Raw genomic sequence first — 19,132 nt, forward strand, 5'->3', positions numbered from 1 at the left:
AACCTGTTTTTTAAATTTTGGATTGATTGATTGATTGATTTTAATTTATTTCATTATTCTGTTTATTTATTTATTTTTTACTGCTCTCCTGTTTTTTCTCAGTACGCCCCCCCCCAACACCACGCACGCACATGCATGCGAGCGCGCGCACACACACACACACACACACACACACACACACACACACACACACACATACATGCATCCTCAAACATTTCCCTCGCTCCATTCTCTGTCTTAGACTCTTGCTCTCTGATATCTTCTCCTGGGTAGGTTTGCGCTGCTAAGAGCAGGAACCCAATTACAAGAATCTAGTGGGTCTGGCTGTCTGCATGATCAGTGTGGTCTGGCATAATGCAGATATCATCCCATGGAATGGAATTGACCAGGGCCATTAGGTAGCATATTATGGCCTGTCTTTGCCTTACAGAAGTGAAGGTCAGTTAAACCAGCAACACTGGACGGGCAAGACGGGGGATTCTATTATAAAATAGGTATGTAAAGGTGTGTGCGTATAGACTATATGTAACGTTAGATATGCCTATTTAAACATTTTAAAACATCATTATACAGACTATTTTTAACATTAGATATGCCTATTTAAACATTTTAAAAACACCAGGATACAGATAGTTTTTAACATTAGAGGGGTCTTTTTAAACATTTTAAAACATGGCACAGACCCCTAGGAGTTAATAGCCATTATTTGTTAACTCAGCAGGGAAGTGCTTTTACATTGCCTGCGCATTTGGCAGTCACAGGCTGCTAAGGCAAGCCAGCCCAGAGAGAGCCACAGGCTGTAAGAGAAACGCAGAATAATGAGGAGAAAGAACTCATCCTCCTCGCCCTGCCGCCGCCTTCCGTTAGCCAGGTAAAGGCAGGCTGGTCGTGTCAGCATCCTTCAGATTCCCTCTCACGGTCACCCCTGAGAGCGAAAGAAAGCAGCAGAGAGATGAACTGACCGATCTTCAGTCGAAGCCAGATCAAGAGGAATTAAAGCCGAGGTTAAGAAGGGGCTGCAGTAAAGGGGAAGTGGTGAATCGACTTCAGACCGCACAACTTAATTCTCTCAAGTGTGTAAGGAAAAGGACTTTTAGAATATCCAATAGGCAAGGGTTAGAGAGGGTGTCGGAGAATAAAGTATGGCCAAATACCGCGCCTTGAATTTCCACTTTTACAAAAGGTTTTAGCACTCTTTGAGAAGCTTGGTATCTCACCTAAAAGTGCAGAGCAGAGATGGGATGAGATGCTCCATGGCTGCAAGGGTGTAAGGAGAGTTTAAACTTGGGTATGTCATTTTTATTTTTGCATATAAATGCATACACTTTGCTTTCTGGGCACAGATCCAAAGTAATGGTCAAAAGGACGTTTGTTCACACTTATTTATTTGCTTATTAAGCCACTGTAAATAGTCTGGCTCATGTATATATTTACCCTCTTTAGTATTTAATTTACCTTAATGAATAATTGCTTACACAGTGGTGAGAACCCCAGGAAAAAAAAAAAAAATCTCCATCTCGTCTAACGGTCCCGAGTAACGTGGAGCCATGGCTTATGCTGCATCTCAACCATTGCAGGCCCGATGCGTGTCTGTGGCCATTTGCCACATTTTGGCCTATAAACTTGCTCTGCCTTCTTTGAGTGGGCCTCAGCTGACTTGCTGGGATGGCTGGCTCCCCAGTGGAGCACAGCAGAGTGTGTTTGGAGCAGAGTCCCTGATGCTGCCTGCATGCTCATGGCCATGCTCCTCTGCCTGTCTGCTGTGATTCAGCTCTTCGTCTGATTGGCTGCCTTTCCTTTTTGCTCGTTTGGAATGTTGTCTGCCTTCAGATGGAGCCTGGGAAGGTAGGAGAAACCCGGAACTCGACATTACCATTTTTAGGAAAAAAAAAAGGGCCAAGAGTAAATATTATCATTAGCGTGGCACACCTACAAACCTCTCTGCCAGAAGAATTTTGGTATCCGAGTGGAGCAGATAAGGTTGACAGTCTTCGCCCTGTGCGACCTTGTCTTGATTGAACACTCTGCGTGAAATGAGATGATGCCGTTCAATTCTGGAAACGTGCCGACCAATCAAGATGTATTTGAGCAGGCTGTCATGACTAAACCCATGTCAGCCTGCCTCCAGACTGAAAATAGCTGACTTGGCAGTATTGTTTATGTCTGTATTACAATGGCATATCCAAACATGCTCTGCTTTTAGGCATAGTTTTGGGTTTCTTTTTTTATCCACAGAATCTTTACCTCATGACCTGGGGTAGGTTCAGTAAAATACACAAATATACAGACATGTCGGCTTGTAGCTGGCAGCATGTATGGGAGGTGGCAGACTGTCTGCCTCTATCTCTTCAGGCAATTTGTGCCTTTCTTTAAATTTGAGCATATTGCAAATCCTTACTCTGGAACAACCCCAAACAGATCCATTTAGCATTAGCCTGTCTGCGGGAGTTAGAAGTGAATATTTGCAGGACTTTAGGGAAAAATTTGGCAGTGTGCCTCATTGAATGGCTTCCTGTGTGACGGACCAAGCACAGAAGTCAGTAACTCAGCAGTGTGCGGTACAGCTAAATCATGCACCTTGATTACAAATTTAGTTGACACCTATAACCAGGATGTAAAACTAAACACCCGCAGTCGAGATCATTATTTTGGGGGGTTTGTGAAAATGGGAAAATTCTGAAATTAGCGTCATACAGCTCTTGCTGTCTTGTCAAGCTGGTAGCTGCGTAACTGTCAGGACCGTGGGTGGGATGTGTGCTGATTGGAGGAGGAAGGCAGCCTGAAGAGGGGGAGTGTGGGTAATCATTCTCACCTGCTGGTGGCTGGGGTACTGCTGGGAGGCCAGGGTGCACTCTGTACGAACCAGCTGTCTGGTTTACTCTTCCCCACCATAAGTGAAGATAAGCATTTTATTTGAAATATTCACATTCTCTGTCGGTACTAGGGTTCATATAAAACGAATCTTTCTAAAATAAAAATTTATTCTAAGTGTAAGTTTAAATATCAAACCGGGGGTTTTGATGATGTGTCCTGTGTTTGAAAGTGAGAACCAATTCGTGTGTGTGACTGTGTGTTGACAGGAAAAACCAGAAGCAGAACATTATTATTATGGAATTAATCAGAGTTTTAAAAATTCACATTCACGTTTGTTATTGGATCTAATACTGATTAATCTGTAGGCAAAAATACACCAGTAAAGCCTTTGTGCGGTTCTAAAGGGGCTTGTGGTCAGGTGTTCTGTGGGTACATGAGTTGTAAATGTGAATCATCCAATGTAATGAGGGCAACACTCTGACCCTGCACAGTAGACGGCATAAAAGTGGTCTAATAAGTGATCTTGTTCCTGTTATACATCTTGATGGTGTTTGTGTTTGGAGAAAGTCAAATTAAGTGTTCACCACCCACTCAGTTTTGCAGGCGTTTAATCACGACTGTAGGTTTGTAGCTTTGTTTTGTTCCATTTCTACATTCAACATGGACAAAATGGGCATATCCGGTCAGAGAGGCAATGAAAACAAAACGGAACCCAGCTCTTCACAGCTGATTATTCATCTATATTAGTTAGCTCCTGTATATTTCAAATTATACCCGGGACTCACAGTTATCCAGTCTGACACAGATGTTGTAATTAATGTGTGACAGGTCTAACAGGCTGTTAAGTGCAGTGTTGCAGTGACTGACTCTCTAATGTGTCTTGTTACCACAGGGTGGGCTAAGGAACAGCAAGCATGAGTGTACGCTGTCGTCACAGGAATACGTACATGAGCTGCGCTCCGGAATCGCTGAGGAGAAGCTCCTCAACTGCCTGGAGTCTCTGCGTGTCTCCCTGACCAGCAACCCCGTCAGGTCAGTAATCTGCCACTCCCTCGTTCTCCAGATGTCGACCTTAGTCTCGCTGGGCTTCGTCTGTTCTTCTCTATACCTCGCTTTGCCTTTATGCTCTGCACCAACGCCACCACGGACTCTTCCGGGGCTGGGTGGGGCGGGAAAGTTCCCCGGCCGTGCCTCATTTGCCCTGGTCTGGGCCTCCCGAGCTCGGCATTCTTGGAGGATCTGTTAGGATGCAAATTGGAAATGTGTCAGTGGGTCCTTTAACACACGGCCCGTGTGGATCCTACCGACCTAGTTAAGTGAGCGTAGCCCATGGAAGAGCTGCCTAAATTAGCATAGCCTCCAGTCAGTCTGAGCCCAGCCCTGTCACTGCTCACGGCTCTATCCATTAGACTCTAATAGGAAGTCCGTTTTTTACACTTCAGGCAACCAGCTTTTCTGTAAGACTTTAATAAGTACACCTCCCCCTCCAGCACCGGCCCGGACACCATCTCTTTCATGTCCTTCCTCTAAAGTGTCTCTTTATAATCGCTGGCCCACTTCTCTTTTTTAATCTGGTTTGATCATGGTTAATTTACTACTTAAAATAATTTCACGTTTCTTTTGGTTCTCTGCCCATACTGGGCGATCTGTTACATCGGCCCTTTTCATTCAAACATAATTAGGTTCCGAGTTTCTCATGCTCCTCTCCGCAAAGTTGTATCACCTCATCCTTGTGGACGGGATGAGATCTTCAAATTTAATTTGGTCCCACCAGCACAGAGAAGCACTCTGTGACAGCAGACCCTCTCAATTATTTACTGGTGCACTGTCTGAGAGATGGCTCTTAATGTGAATCAATGAGCAGTGCATATAAAGTGGTCATCACATGGGTGGCAAGTTGATGTTCTCTTTCAGATGACCCTGTGCTGGGGGAGGGAGAAGATGTTCCCAGAGCCCCAGCAGGATATCGCTTTGATCAGTGGATACAGTATAGGCACGTGAGCGTACCACAGGCTTCCAAACTAATAGGCACTTGGTGTGGTGTCACCGGAGAGATCCTCTGCTTCTGCTCACAACAGACGCACTCTCTGCTGGAAAGCAATTAAAAGATTTTTACCAACATGCCGCCAATCTCCCCATATGGCAAAGCAAAGCCAATGTAACAAGAGTCATAGAGGTGTAAACAAACAAACTTTGCTTTTGTTTTCTTGTTAGGGAGTGCACCAAGGGTAGTTTGAGAACAAAGTGCATCAAGGTAATGGCTTGTTATTGGTCTAATTAAGTGAAAAGATGCCATCTCATTGTGCTTGTCTTTATCAGGCCATCAGTTGCAGGGCCCTGCGCATCCATTTATTTACTGCTACCTTTGGCCATTAATCACAGGGAATTAATGTGTCTTGTTGTTCTTCGAGGAGCACACGCGGCGTCCCCTGTGAGCACAGCGCGCTATAAAGTTCGGCCGCGCGGGCGGAAAAAGGAGTGCCGTCAGCACATCTCTTCAATGAAAGGGCAGAGGGTGCCGAGGGGCAGCTGAGGCCAAGACCACCCTCTGGGTGTTTGCAAACGGCAGAGCTCGGGAGCGTTGTGGACAGGGCAATGAACAGGGGACAGCGAGCGGCGACTCGCCCGTCCTCATAGAAGGCCAGCCCTTGGCACGGGATAGGCACCCTGGGGTGAATTGATGATGGGTTTATGGTCCCGGCTGTACGCTTGTCTTTATCGGCCTCTCCCCTTCTCGCTGCCTCTGCTTTTCTTTCATTTCTGTTTTAGTTTGTCTTTTTGTTTTGTTTTTTTTCCCCAAAGAAAAAGCACATTTGAGCCTTGTGCTAGTTTGCGAAGGTTATTCACAATCATTATAAACAGAGTTAATTATCACGGATCACAACACACGGGGGCATGGGAGCCTGTCACCACACTATGTTAATGTAACCTTTGCAGTGCTCTGGCTTTATGTATTTGGAGTAACCACACAAAAGATGGCAGCATATCATGTAGCCATGCCAGCCAGCCTTACCCACCTGTGATCAGCACAGGCCACCGTGCCCGTGCTAGGGTTTTTTTTCACTCTAGTTCCCCTTCTTAAAGCAGTCTGCTTTCAGCAAAATTTTGATGCATCTCGAGAGCAGTTTGAGAGAACCTGCAACAGATGAAATTAGTCTTTTTAGGTCAGGGAAGCAGCAACAAATCACTATCCCACAGTTCAATACTCTATCCCCTCAGATAGCACAGTGGACAGAAAGTTCCATGCCTGCTGGGAGTTCTCAGGGAGCTCTCACAGAGCCAAGCCTCATATCTCCATACACCCTGGTCATTTAAAAAAATTTTTTGGTTTGTTTGTTTTTTTTAACTGGACTGCCTAAAAGTGTGAAATGTTTAGACATAAAACCATAGGGCATGCTGAATGGAAATTAATTTTGTGATTGAAAATGACCCCAAGATCCTTTGCCTTCGTAAGGTGCAGTTACTTATGTGTCTCATCAAACCTTATCGCCTCTCTTCTCGCTATCAAATATTTTTGAGTATGAATTCCTACTAAATCATGTTTCTCCAATGTGCTGTAGCCTATTCCTTATTTATTAAATCCAGTGTTTATAAGGCAGGAAATTAAAACGTGAGTTTTTAGTAGTTCTGTTCTCACCTGTATGGCATGGAAAGACAGAGGAGGTGACTTGCTCTTTGCTTTGGGGGACAAATCAGTGTTGGACCCTCCTTTGAAGTGTGTTGCACTTTGAGTTCATAACTGCTGAATTTATACATACAACCATTTGATGATTAAACTGCACTATTTTGACAATAAATCACCTTTCAGCAAGGGCTGGGGTCCTCATTGTAAATGAGTGCAGTGGTGACATTTGACCTCAGCCAAGTAAATTCAATGTTCCGTTCAAACTTCATATTTACAATTCATATTATTCTCTATAACCAAAGTTTCCAGTTTCAGGATATTCAAGAGTTAATTTGAATTAGAATTTTTGTAAAACCAAATTAACATAAAAGCACACTTAGCTAAGGTATTTTCATTCTTACATTAGTCTAATCAGCAAAAGCCAAAATGAGAGGACTCCGTAGAGAGAGCAGATCCACCGTCGCGTGCTGCTAATATCCTCCTCTTTTTTGGCCTGTGTTTGGGTCACGGTGTAGCCTGTGTTTGCCCGGTCTCAGCTCCTCACCTGGGCCTCAGAAAGGCCTCGTCTCCCAGCCGTCTCTCACAGGTGTGGAGCTCAGCGCCTCACGCAGCCTCCTGCAGCCTCCTGCAGCCTCCTGCAGGTGGCTCCACCTGAGACAACCACAGCGTCTTCCGCCCAGCACATCACAGGAGAAAAATGGTTTGTTTTTTTTAATTGCACTTTGTTTCCTGCGTACCTCCTTTGCCTACCCACTTGCTTTGTCTGCTCCCTGGTTAGGTGGGGAAAATTACAAAAACAATTAATCTCAGTTTGTCTTCATGGCCATGCATGTAAGTGAAGTGTCATGGCGTCTGCTTTGAATTCCTGGCTTAGAGGAAAAAAAAAAAAAAAAAAGCCAGCGTGCATGCAATCTTTGTGAAGAGTTAATTCATGCTGCATCTAATGGCAGCTGGTTTGGATTGTTTCCTGTTCTTTCTGTGTTTCTGGGCTGTGCGAACAATGCCATGGGCTGTGCAATTGAAATGCAGGGATTCAGTATGGGAAGTAATCCAGAACTTTCTTTACACCCACTCATGCCTTATTCTCAACAGCTTTTGTCATCTGTGCCGAATACACTCGCACTCCGTTTCACCCACTGCCATGGTGAGAGCGCTCGACAGCTGGGTCGGATGCCCTGATTCCTCATCAGTTCCTCCTCAGTAAATGCAAGGAAGGTTTTAGCAGTGCTACATCAGCCCTTGACGTCTAAGGGCTTGTCTTTGCACTTTCTGGTGTCAAGTCTTTTGTATTATGTTCCCTTTCTCAAATCCCTGTTGTGACTCCTGTAGCAATCTGGGAGCTCTTAGATACCCGAGGCAGAAAATCTGCCCAAACTGAATTCAAGGCATCATTCGAATCTGAAATGGAAAGACGTGCCCGTTGCCTTTCCCACATTGTGTTTTTTTTTTCTTTTTGTTGTTGTTTTCTTTCGCCTTTTTCCCTGCTGTGCTGTGATGTCTCAGGGGGTCAGCACTCTCCTATAGGAAGCAAGGTGATGCTATACCGAGCCCTCCAGCTCTCTTGGTGTGATTCTGTATCTGTCTGGTGTGCCTGCACCTATGTATAATAGAGGTAACAGGTTTATTAGTGTCTATGAAGACTTGATTCTTCTTAACGGCACATTGATTGCCTCTGTTAGTGCTCTCCAGACAATGAAGAGAGAGAGAGAGAATGATGTGCCGAGAGATGGATGAGCACCCAGCCGGTGGTTTGTTCTTTGAAAAAGAAACCAGGAAAAAAAAGCAGTATCTTGTGTAAGTGTGTCGGTGGGAGTTACATATCAGCTCTGAAAGCTGACTTTTGTTCATTTAAATTCACTGAAGGCCAATTTTGAAATCTCCCCTCTAAATTTGTAAGCAGAAATGCCAGTATTAAACCGAATATTAAAGAGTTAATTAAAATGATGCACTTCTCCTAACCTGTCCAAACCAGGGCTAGTGTGGTTTTTCTAATAATACTGTTTATTATGAATTATACTGCCCACAACATGCCTGATGTCTCATGTTCTCTAACATCATTTTCATTAGTTTCATATTAAGAGATTCAGCGCATCACTTTACCATCCAAACCTAATTAGCCTGTCAAGGTTTATACAGGTCTATACCACTGCTATCTGTTTGCTGCGAACAAAAATACCTTCATATGTTTGTGTGTGCATGTGTACTTGCTTGCGTGGGTTTGTGCAGGGGTGTGTCTGTGCGTGGGTGTGTGTATGTGTATGGGAGTGCAAGAAGGCGAGAGAGAAGCAGCATGTTTGCATCCATCTTGAGAGAGGTTGCTTATGAAAAATGTATTATGGCATGAGAAGTCAACACAGTACTGATGAGCATTTCTGCTCTGCTTTGCACTTCCAGCAGCAAGCACAAGGGTGCCAGTATGGGATTCTTAAATATACATCATCCTCAATGTATAAGCTGCTATGCACCTCTGTCCATCATTCAAAATCTGTTGTTTGTGTCCATCCACGTTTTGACGCTAATTAAAGAAAATTTGAATTTTTATGTTGTTTAATTGCCCCGAAGTTTGTTCGGTGTAATTATAGTTCATATTTGAATTTACAAATAATTCTGTCTTGAAGGGTACCCCCTGCCCAAAATCTATGACTATGGAGAAACATATTCTTTGTCCAGACACAGCACAAGTCAGTTTCTCCTTAACATTATGGATGCAGAGACCATTCTTCTCCCCATCGAGCTCAGCACAGAGGACATGAAGATGCTGCAATCATTTTAGGTCAAACGCTCTCACATCTCTCTCAAGTTGTAATGGAACCAGAGTTTTTCTCATTTAGCATGACGATAAAACTTTGAACATCCTCCAAGATGAGCAGCAGCACTGGGAGAATGCTACCTGAACTTCACCTGTCGTGCCGAAGTTTCTAAGGCGCCCGAGCGAAGCAGAGTTTCGAGAATGTTCTGTCAGGGTCATTTTTTTCACCCCTGCGCGGTGCTGCTAGCCAGTGCTCTCTCCAGACACCAAATGTTATTACAATCCTCTGCTGCCCCAGGCTCCTGGCCCACCACACCAGCCCATGTCAAGGGGAAACAGAGGAGGAAATTCAGACAAATGAGCATTTCATATATGCATGGACTTTTGTGAGGGGAGGCAGTGCGGCTGGGACTGGGCCTTCTTTTTTTTTTTTTCTTGAATCTTTTAAAATTCTTAATTAATCTTTCATTAGGAAAATTGCTTTGTTTTAATAATTTTCCCCCGCATGTTTTCTTAGTCATTAAGTTCATTATACTGGTAATTATGTGTCCTGTGTCCATTAATTATGGTCTAATAATTATCTAAAAAAAAAAAAAAAAAGAAAGAAAAAAAAATTTGGTCTGAAAGAGACATACTGTAATGCTGTATTCCACCGATGCATAACCGGTGATCTCATGGTGCAGGGTGTAGGACTATAAGACTGAAATAAAGCCAGATTCTAGACTTGTGCCAGCCATTGTACTGTTTATAAAACGTATAGTAAGTCTGCTGGATCCTCATGCTCCTTTAAACAGCGATCCCAGTCTCTCTTGTTATTGGCTATATTTAAAGTGGGGCTTCCATTTAATTTTATGCCACCCTCTGTTAACCTCAGAACCAACCTTTTCTGTGAAGCCCTTCAGCCAGGCATGCATAATTCAGAAATCTGATTTGAATTCCATATTGATTTAGACAGGACCTGTTTTGTGCATGTTTTAAATGATTATTCTGCTGTACTTAATCCAGCAAAACATTTCAGGCTGAGATTAATTGAGACCACTTTTTCCTGTCCCGTCTATTATTTTTGCTTTCTTAAAAACATCCATGACTCTATCATGGATTGTGCTGACAATTGTCTGTCTCGTATGTAGCCGTTCGCATTTAACCGTCTGAATGGGTATTTTAAGAGATCGCATATTTTTATAGTGCCAAACTTGGAAGAATTTGTACATTCTATAGCTAAGATAAAGCTAACAGTTAGGGTTAAGCATAGGGTAGGTTGTAAGCGATCATAACTTTTTGAACAGGTACCTTAAGGAAGTGCAGTCCCCATGGCCACTGACGTATCAAATGAAGTTAACTTGATATGGATGCGTACCTCATAAAACAAGTTTAATCCATAGCAAACTGTGATCATTCTTTGTTGTTGTTGTTTTTTTTTTTTCACTTTTGCCTCTTGCCAAACATTCAAAATTCATCGTGCTCTGAGACGGAGTATTTGTTCTTCGCATTAGTGAAGCTCTTTAAACACATTCCCGAGCCCCTCTAACCCTTTGCTTTGTGTAAGGGGAAGTAATGATCCATCACAGCATAAGCTGATTGTCACACCCTCCCCTGTAGCGTTACCTGCTCTTACACATATGAGCAAAGAAACAACAGTTGCTCTCCTGGAAGAGATATCCATAGCACCCCATGTATTAAGGCAGAGAGGATGCGTCTGCGCAGCGCAGGTCAGCTTCTTTGTGGGGACTGCATCATTGCACAGAGTGTGATGTTATGATTCATGGTTATCAACATGAAAAGGAACAGGTGCACAGCAGGGGATCCCATAACTCCTGCTAAAGAATAGCCTTGTCTCTCCACATTTACATCAACAGTACAGAGACTGCTGCGGCTTTGTAAGATGGTTTTAGCCGTGCACTCGCTATGGCTTGTTCTGTACAATTAAGAAGGCTGATCAGTCATCGCTCTGGCAGTATCCCAAGTACTTTTCTCCCCAACTTCTGTTTAATCTGTGCCTTGACGGTGCTGTTATGCAGATAATTAGACATTCCAGAGGTGTTTTGAGCTCTCTAGGGAGTCATTTGAGTATGTCTGGAGAGTGTAGTGAGTTAACGCTCAAATGGTGAGAACTATTCTTATCCACAAGATCTACTGGTAACTTGATCTTTCTTTTTCTACACAGACACACACACACACACACACACACACACACACACACACACACACACACAGCTTTGCTGATTTCAGCTGTTTCTTTGTTGTCATGACCCCACCTGTCAACACCCCATTCCAGAGGAAAGCAGAGCCGTCACTGATGTGGTCTGATGCGCAATCATTGCGGCTGCCTCCAGAATCCTGCTGGGATCCAAATGCCATTAGAGTGAACGGTGGCTCCTTTGAATGGAGCACACGGTGGCCCCACGGTCGTCTTCTGAAGAGAGCGGCAATCGCGTCGCTGCTTGCTGACACTAGGAATATTGTCCTCGGCGCGTGCCATGGGCTTTAGTCCCTGTCTAACCGTCCCGAATGCAATATCGGTACTGTTGGCTCGGTCAAAGGTCTGAGACGGGGGTCTCAAGTCATGCACACATGCAAGACCGTTGCTTGCTCTGCGATAGAACCGCGGTTTATTTTCATATTACCAAAGCTTTTTTCCCATCCTACATTCATCAAAGGCGATTACTTTTCTCTTAGTTTTTCATCTGGGAGGGATGGACTACGGGGTGGGGGGGGGGTGTTAAACTCATCTCCCGTGTCTTAAAAAAGAAAGGTGTGAACAGCAGGACATGAAATAAATGAGTTAAGTAAATTAAAACAAAAAAAAACAAACCACCTTTTGTATCACTGTTGCTCTGTGCATCTCTTTGGTTTTGGTACTATCTGCATTTCAACTGATTTATGAGGAATTATTTTATTATCTCTTAATTTAGGCCTCAGAGTTGAAAGGCTGGGTCAATAAAGGGTTAACGTAAATTAGGTTCTTAAACATAGATTTTGTCGGCCCCTATTAAGTCAATTCTGTTCTGCTGCCCAAGTCAAAACCTTCCAGATTTTCACGAGTTTTACATTTCCTGTGTTTAAAATGACTGTTCTCATAGATATAATTTGAAATAATTCGCTTTGCTTTATGCAAAGCTATACAAATCAATCTTTTACCCTCCTGTTTAATTTATTTTGCAGTACCTTTCTTTAATAAAAATGCAACTGAAAATGCAAGAACGGTGACCCGATTCCTTCTCCGAACAATGTTCCAGACACCTGTAAACTAGCGGCGTTGTTGAGTGTCGCCTTCAGCGCCAGGCGGTTATGGACTTTGTCATGGACAGCAAAAGCGACAGTGTTTAGCTGGTGAATAGGTCCTGGTGCCCAGCCGTGGGTTGTAATGTTGAGAGCAATTTGCCGCTGAGAGCTTAGGGCCACAAGTGGAATGAGTGGTGCTGAATAGGTCACAGGCGACTGAATGGGATGGTCTGTGGCTTAGCACTAATGCAATTCGAAAGGCGTTGCTCTCATAAAGCGCACCAAGAGGAATCCAGCGCCATTGCTCACGCTGCTCTCCGAGATGCAGCTAAGCTCTGGGAAGACTGACCCCGTGACCCCGACTCTGCATGCTAAAAGGGGAGGCAATGAACTCTGCCTGTTACTGGATGATGTTTGCACATTTGATTAGACACAGCTTGCATGGCCACAAACACCTGCTGCTCTCACTCCCCTCCCGCACATCCCTGCCTAACAGGAGCCGGTATTAACTCGCCTGTTTTATGCCAGATATAGGCCAGGACGTGAGTTTATTCCAGGGCCTCTCAGGGCACCTTGTTAGGAGTGCTTACCTATTCTCCTCTGAGCACTCGATGACACAGCACTTCAGAGCTCATCCAGATACAATAATATAGTCGACCTCGGCTGCGGGTGAGGGAAGAGATCAGGTGGAGAAGGGAAGAGAGTGAAGAGATCAGAGTGCAGTGCATGGGAGGATACCTCAATACGAGGATAAGGAGATAAATGTAACTGCATGGGAGGATACCTCAATACGAGGATAAGGAGATAAATGTAACTGCATGGGAGGATACCTCAATACGAGGATAAGGAGATAGATGTAACTGCATGGGAGGATACCTCAATACGAGGATAAGGAGATAGATGTAACTGCATGGGAGGATACCTCAATACGAGGATAAGGAGATAGATGTAACTGCATGGGAGGATACCTCAATACGAGGATAAGGAGATAAATGTAACTGCATGGGAGGATACCTCAATACGAGGATAAGGAGATAAATGTAACTGCATGGGAGGATACCTCAATACGAGGATAAGGAGATAGATGTAACTGCATGGGAGGATACCTCAATACGAGGATAAGGAGATAAATGTAACTGCATGGGAGGACACCTCAACACGAGGATAAGGAGATAGATGTAACTGCATGGGAGGACACCTCAACACGAGGATAAGGAGATAGATGTAACTGCATGGGAGGACACCTCAACACGAGGATAAGGAGATAGATGTAACTGCATGGGAGGACACCTCAACACGAGGATAAGGAGATAGATGTAACTGCATGGGAGGACACCTCAACACGAGGATAAGGAGATAGATGTAACTGCATGGGAGGATACCTCAATACGAGGATAAGGAGATAAATGTAACTGCATGGGAGGATACCTCAATACGAGGATAAGGAGATAAATGTAACTAGGATAAGGAGATAAATGTAACTGCATGGGAGGATACCTCAATACGAGGATAAGGAGATAGATGTAACTGCATGGGAGGATACCTCAATACGAGGATAAGGAGATAGATGTAACTGCATGGGAGGATACCTCAATACGAGGATAAGGAGATAGATGTAACTGCATGGGAGGATACCTCAATACGAGGATAAGGAGATAGATGTAACTGCATGGGAGGATATCTCAATACGAGGATAAGGAGATAAATGTAACTGCATGGGAGGATACCTCAATACGAGGATAAGGAGATAAATGTAACTGCATGGGAGGATACCTCAATACGAGGATAAGGAGATAAATGTAACTGCATGGGAGGATACCTCAATACGAGGATAAGGAGATAGATGTAACTGCATGGGAGGATACCTCAATACGAGGATAAGGAGATAAATGTAACTGCATGGGAGGACACCTCAATACGAGGATAAGGAGATCAATGTAACTGCATGGGAGGACACCTCAATACGAGGATAAGGAGATCAATGTAACTGCATGGGAGGATACCTCAATGCGAGGGTAAGGAGATAGATGTAACTGCATGGGAGGACACCTCAATACGAGGATAAGGAGATCAGCGTGCAGTGCATGGGAGGACACCTCAATACGAGGATAAGGAGATCAGCGTGCAGTGCATGGGAGGACACCTCAACACGAGGAAAAGGAGCTAAATGTAACTGCATGGGAGGACACCTCAATACGAGGATAAGGAGATAAATGTAACTGCATGGGAGGACACCTCAATACGAGGATAAGGAGATAAATGTAACTGCATGGGAGGACACCAACACAAGGATAAGGAGATCAGCATGCAGTGCGCAGGAGGACACCAATACAAGGATAAAGAGATCAGCGTGCAGTGCACGGGAGGACACCTCAACACGAGGATAAGGAGATCAGCGTGCAGTGCATGGGCGCACACCTCAACACAGGGATAAAGAGATCAGCGTGCAGTGCACGGGAGCATACCTCAACACGGGGATAAAGAGATCAGCGTGCAGTGCACGGGAGCACACCTCAGTACAAGGATAAACACCAGGAGTTGTTCATTTTCTCCCTTGTCTAACCACTTTCTGTCCTCTAAGAGCTACAGTTTGGCAGTTTTATGGCTGTTAATGAAATCTTGTGATCCAGCATAAAGATCCAGCTTGATGCTTTTGCTTATTGCATTGACCACTTTTGCCTGTTAAGACTGATTTGCTTCATAATGATTGGCTTTGGCCCGTTGGCTAAATGATTTGATTTATCTTAATTGAGGCAACATTTTATCTCTCATGTACTGAAACATTTTCCCTCCATCTCAAGTACTGGCTCCTGGTCTTTACCGCTCAATCACTGCACATTATTCTTTTTCGAGCTCTCCACGTAAATATAATGTCATTTTAGCAAACCAGAATAATTAGTATACATAAAAATTCCTCTTAAGACAGACCATGAATATTTCATCTACCCTCTGGAATGTACATGATTGCAAAAAAGTAACACAGTTTGGTGGCGCTTAACTGCGGGATTGTCCCCATCAATATTTCATGAAGAAGTCTAAATGAAATCTGTGGAAGCACGCCAGGCAGCTTGGTGAGGTCGTTGATGAGGTTATTTGAAAGGATGCGATGCACATTTCCGCTCCATTACAAAAGCAGAGGCATAAAGTTAAAACGGGAAATCGGGGGCTAGCCTATCTCAACCGCTGTGTGCACACAGGGGCCTGGCTCAGCAGACAGACGGATGCTTGTTAACCTGATGAGTCTGCAGCATGTCGACTCGGGGCTTTAATCAAAACAAACTGATCTGTCCCCTTCTTGGGCTGTGAAGAGATAGTCACACCTCAAGAGTGATAAAAGCCTGTGACAACACACCAGGGAGCTGGCTGTGGCACCACCAGCTCCCTGCTGTCACTTTTACCTTTAAAATAAGGTTTAAAATAAGGTTTCCCCGTGTCGTTTTCCTTCTTACCTAAGAATTGAGTGGATGGAGACACATCTGCTTCCCGAGTCGCAATTATGTCACCTCCTGGTGCAACTTCACAGCGGTTTAAAGCTCGATTAAGGTCTCTGTCTCTCCTCCTCGTGTTCCGTGTCTTCGGGTGTGCTTAAGTTGCTGTGTGTATTGATTGCCTGACTGCCGTGACCACAGTGGTACAGTGGCTCAGGTGAGGCCTGCTTACCTAAGGCTGTGCCAATTATTAGCCTCATCTCTCAGCCAATAACTTTAGATCTGCAGCGGTCGCTAAAGAGAACCAGCCTGCACTCATGTGAATCATGACTGCTTACTTCGCACTCCCCACTCTCTCTTACTCTGGGCCCCCCCCCATCTCTCTCTGTGCTACCTAATACTCCTCATTTGCTCCTTCTACCTCCACACTCCCACTGTAGTTGTATAAACAACAGCCTGATTGTGCCGCCGAGACGAAATTGCCTTCGAAGATCTCATTTTTGTTATCGGGATGTAACCGTGTTTGCATGCGATGAGCTGCCAAGAAGCGATGAGAGCGAAATTTGAAACATTACACTGTAAGCGCTTTGTAAACAGGCAGTTATAAATTTTGAACATTACGCTGCTCCGTTTTATTAACAAAGAAGGCCATTATAATGTACTGTACGGCAAATGGTAATAAGTTTCAAATTGGGTTTGTTGGGCTCGTAATGAATTTTGAGCAATGTCATGGCAAGGCTTTGAGTGTTTATAATTCTGAGCTAATTTCATTGCACATCAGCAAAAAAGGCATGTTGTACCGCCCCGCAGTGCCGCAGGCTTCCACCTTCCGCCCCTAATCAAGGGTCTTCTGTGACCACACTCGCCAATACAAATGACTTTAATATGCATGCTGTTATTGTGCAGACGCATCGTCAAAAGGAAGGAATCAATCACTGACTTGTGGGCCTTTAACGCGACAAATTGTCCGATGTATTTCACTTTATTGACAGCGTGGATATGAGGAAAAGTGATGCTAATGATGTAATTGAAGTGTAATCACAGCCTGGTGGACTCCTCTCTCTCTCTCTCTCTCTCTCTCTCTCTCTCTCTCTCTCTCACACTCATTCCCAGCTCTACGCTGGAGCGTTTATCGGCTCCAGATACGCTGTGGTTTATAGCCAATTATCTCTTTGGATCCATTATCGATTGTAGTGTTATCTTTCGTGCTTTACTTTACCCTCCTGCCGGAGAACATGGCTAACGCATACAGCCTAAGGGCAGTCCGTCTGTCACGCACAGACCTGCTTTTATGTTTGTGCGTCCTTGCACGTAATCTGTGATACAGTGTCATTTATAGCAAATTCCATAGCTAACAAACGCAGCTGCTCGTTTGATAGTCATGATAGCGATGCTCTTTCTGAGCTCTGCCCTGTATTAGAACTGGTCATTATTGTTCTAGTTTATATTTTGTTGTGGACTTGTTTTTTCTTTTTTCTTTTCTTCACAGATTGTTTTCCTGTGATTAAACTGATATTTGTTGTTTACATTTTGAAATGTGGCAAAAGTTCTTTCATAATTGGACATAAATGCTTCACATTTATTAATCAAAGGCTGCCCATGTTTTGCTTTGAGAGCTGTCAGGGAAAAAAGGCACCCTCTTCTGTGTGGATTGAAAGGCTACGGTAAAGCATCTGTTTAAGAGGGAGCGCTCTCTGAATTGGCTGCAACACACCGTGGGTCACAGCTGCATAGCAGTCTTCATAGAGATTCCTGAACTGTATATAAAGTCGAACTCTTTTGGTATATACAAAAGGAAGTGAGGTTCTTTAGGTGTTTTCATTTGAAAATGTTCAGGGAACTAAAGGGGTTTGTGTAGGCCAAATGTAAAGACTTAATTCCTGAAGGGGATTTTAAAAAACATACATTAAATATAAGCCAAGACTGTAATGCCTGAAGGAGTATGGGTTTTCTTCTGAGACGACTTCTTTCAAAGTTTCTTTCTCCTGCCTTGGCAGGGAGTTTCATTGCTATCATCAGGCTCCTCTGGCAAATGGGAAATGTCTGTTCTAACAGGTGCTGTACAAATTGAACTGAATGATACAGAGGCCCTTTTCTGTTCTGTTCACACATTATTTAAAAAAAAAAAGAAAAAAAAAAAGCTCATCAGATATTGATGAAGTGTGATTTAAAACGTTTGATCATCTTTATTTCAGTTAATGGAGTTGCAAATAGAAATAATGTGAAACGCTTGAACGGAGCAAGATGACGCACCAAAATCCATAATGCATTGCAGCAGAACCATGCCTTGAAAGAAATAATGAAATATACGGAGAGAGTTCGATGTTGTTAATCTTCCCAAGATTTGTTGTTTGACAATAATCAAGGAAATGTTTGTCTGATTTATTATATACGACAAAAGGCAAACATCAGGGCAAACAGAAATGTTTCCTGATGGTGTTCTTTGCTTGTTACTGTTTGTTTTTCAGCTGGGTGAATAACTTCGGCCACGAGGGTCTCGGCCTGCTCCTGGACGCCTTGGAGAAGCTTCTCGACAAGAAACAGTATGTGTGGCAAGTCGAGCCTCTTAAGCAATTGCCTTTGTGCTGCACAATTGTTCATTCACGTGTTCTCGTCTCACTCCCTTTTCAGACAAGAGAGCATTGACAAGAAGAACCAACACAAACTCATCCAGTGTCTCAAAGCCTTTATGAACAATAAGGTGTGTTAAGGATTTGATGGCTTCAACAAAGGCAGTGTTTATAAGCACTGGGTTCCCGCTTGTCATAAGTGTCAAACCATCTCTGTGTAGAGTTGTGGGAAGGGGTCAGTAGGCTCTGAAACATGATGCTCAACCACTTGCGAATAATTTGAAGTACCTGTTGCACATCTCTGAGAATAAATAATTCCTCCCATCTGATTTTCTGATGGCACAGAAAGCCATTAGATGCATTTAGTATGCCACTATCACAAATCCTGTATATGTGTGCTTGAGATTTTCCTGATGAATTCATCCTTTTTATGTAATACTTTTCTGTTTGCATGTAGAGAGCATCATTTACAAGTTTAAGTATTAGTATTAGTGTGGACCTTAAACGTGGGTGTCCTTGCTGAATGCATTTGCTGGTGAAATGCACTACTTTAAAGCCTAAGAGGATGATGAAGATGCAAGCATATGATTATTTGTCCCCACAGTCCTGTCCTCAATTGAATTAAATTATCTTAAACCATTTCTCCACTGGACTAATTGGCTCTTCTTTAAGAGAACAAAGGCTAAATTTGTTCTTACACCAGGGGCTCCCAGTATTTACTTAA

General features: G+C 43.7%; 1 protein-coding gene across 11 annotated transcripts in view; it reads left to right on the forward strand.

The window, feature by feature from the left end:
• Positions 1 to 19,132, forward strand: part of diaph2 (diaphanous-related formin 2) — a 354,700-nt gene that overhangs the window by 79,059 nt on the left and 256,509 nt on the right. For all 11 annotated transcript variants that reach the window (XM_081698444.1, XM_081698443.1, XM_081698445.1 and 8 more), the window contains 3 exons: positions 3,707 to 3,846; positions 18,307 to 18,381; positions 18,470 to 18,539. In XM_081698444.1, coding sequence (XP_081554570.1) covers positions 3,707 to 3,846; positions 18,307 to 18,381; positions 18,470 to 18,539 — 285 coding nt within the window. The remainder of the gene's footprint in view (positions 1 to 3,706; positions 3,847 to 18,306; positions 18,382 to 18,469; positions 18,540 to 19,132) is intronic.

Source organism: Electrophorus electricus, chromosome 16 (genome assembly GCF_041902795.1).
Source record: "Electrophorus electricus isolate QZ-2024a chromosome 16, ASM4190279v1, whole genome shotgun sequence".
NCBI classification, from domain to species: Eukaryota; Metazoa; Chordata; class Actinopteri; order Gymnotiformes; family Gymnotidae; genus Electrophorus; species Electrophorus electricus.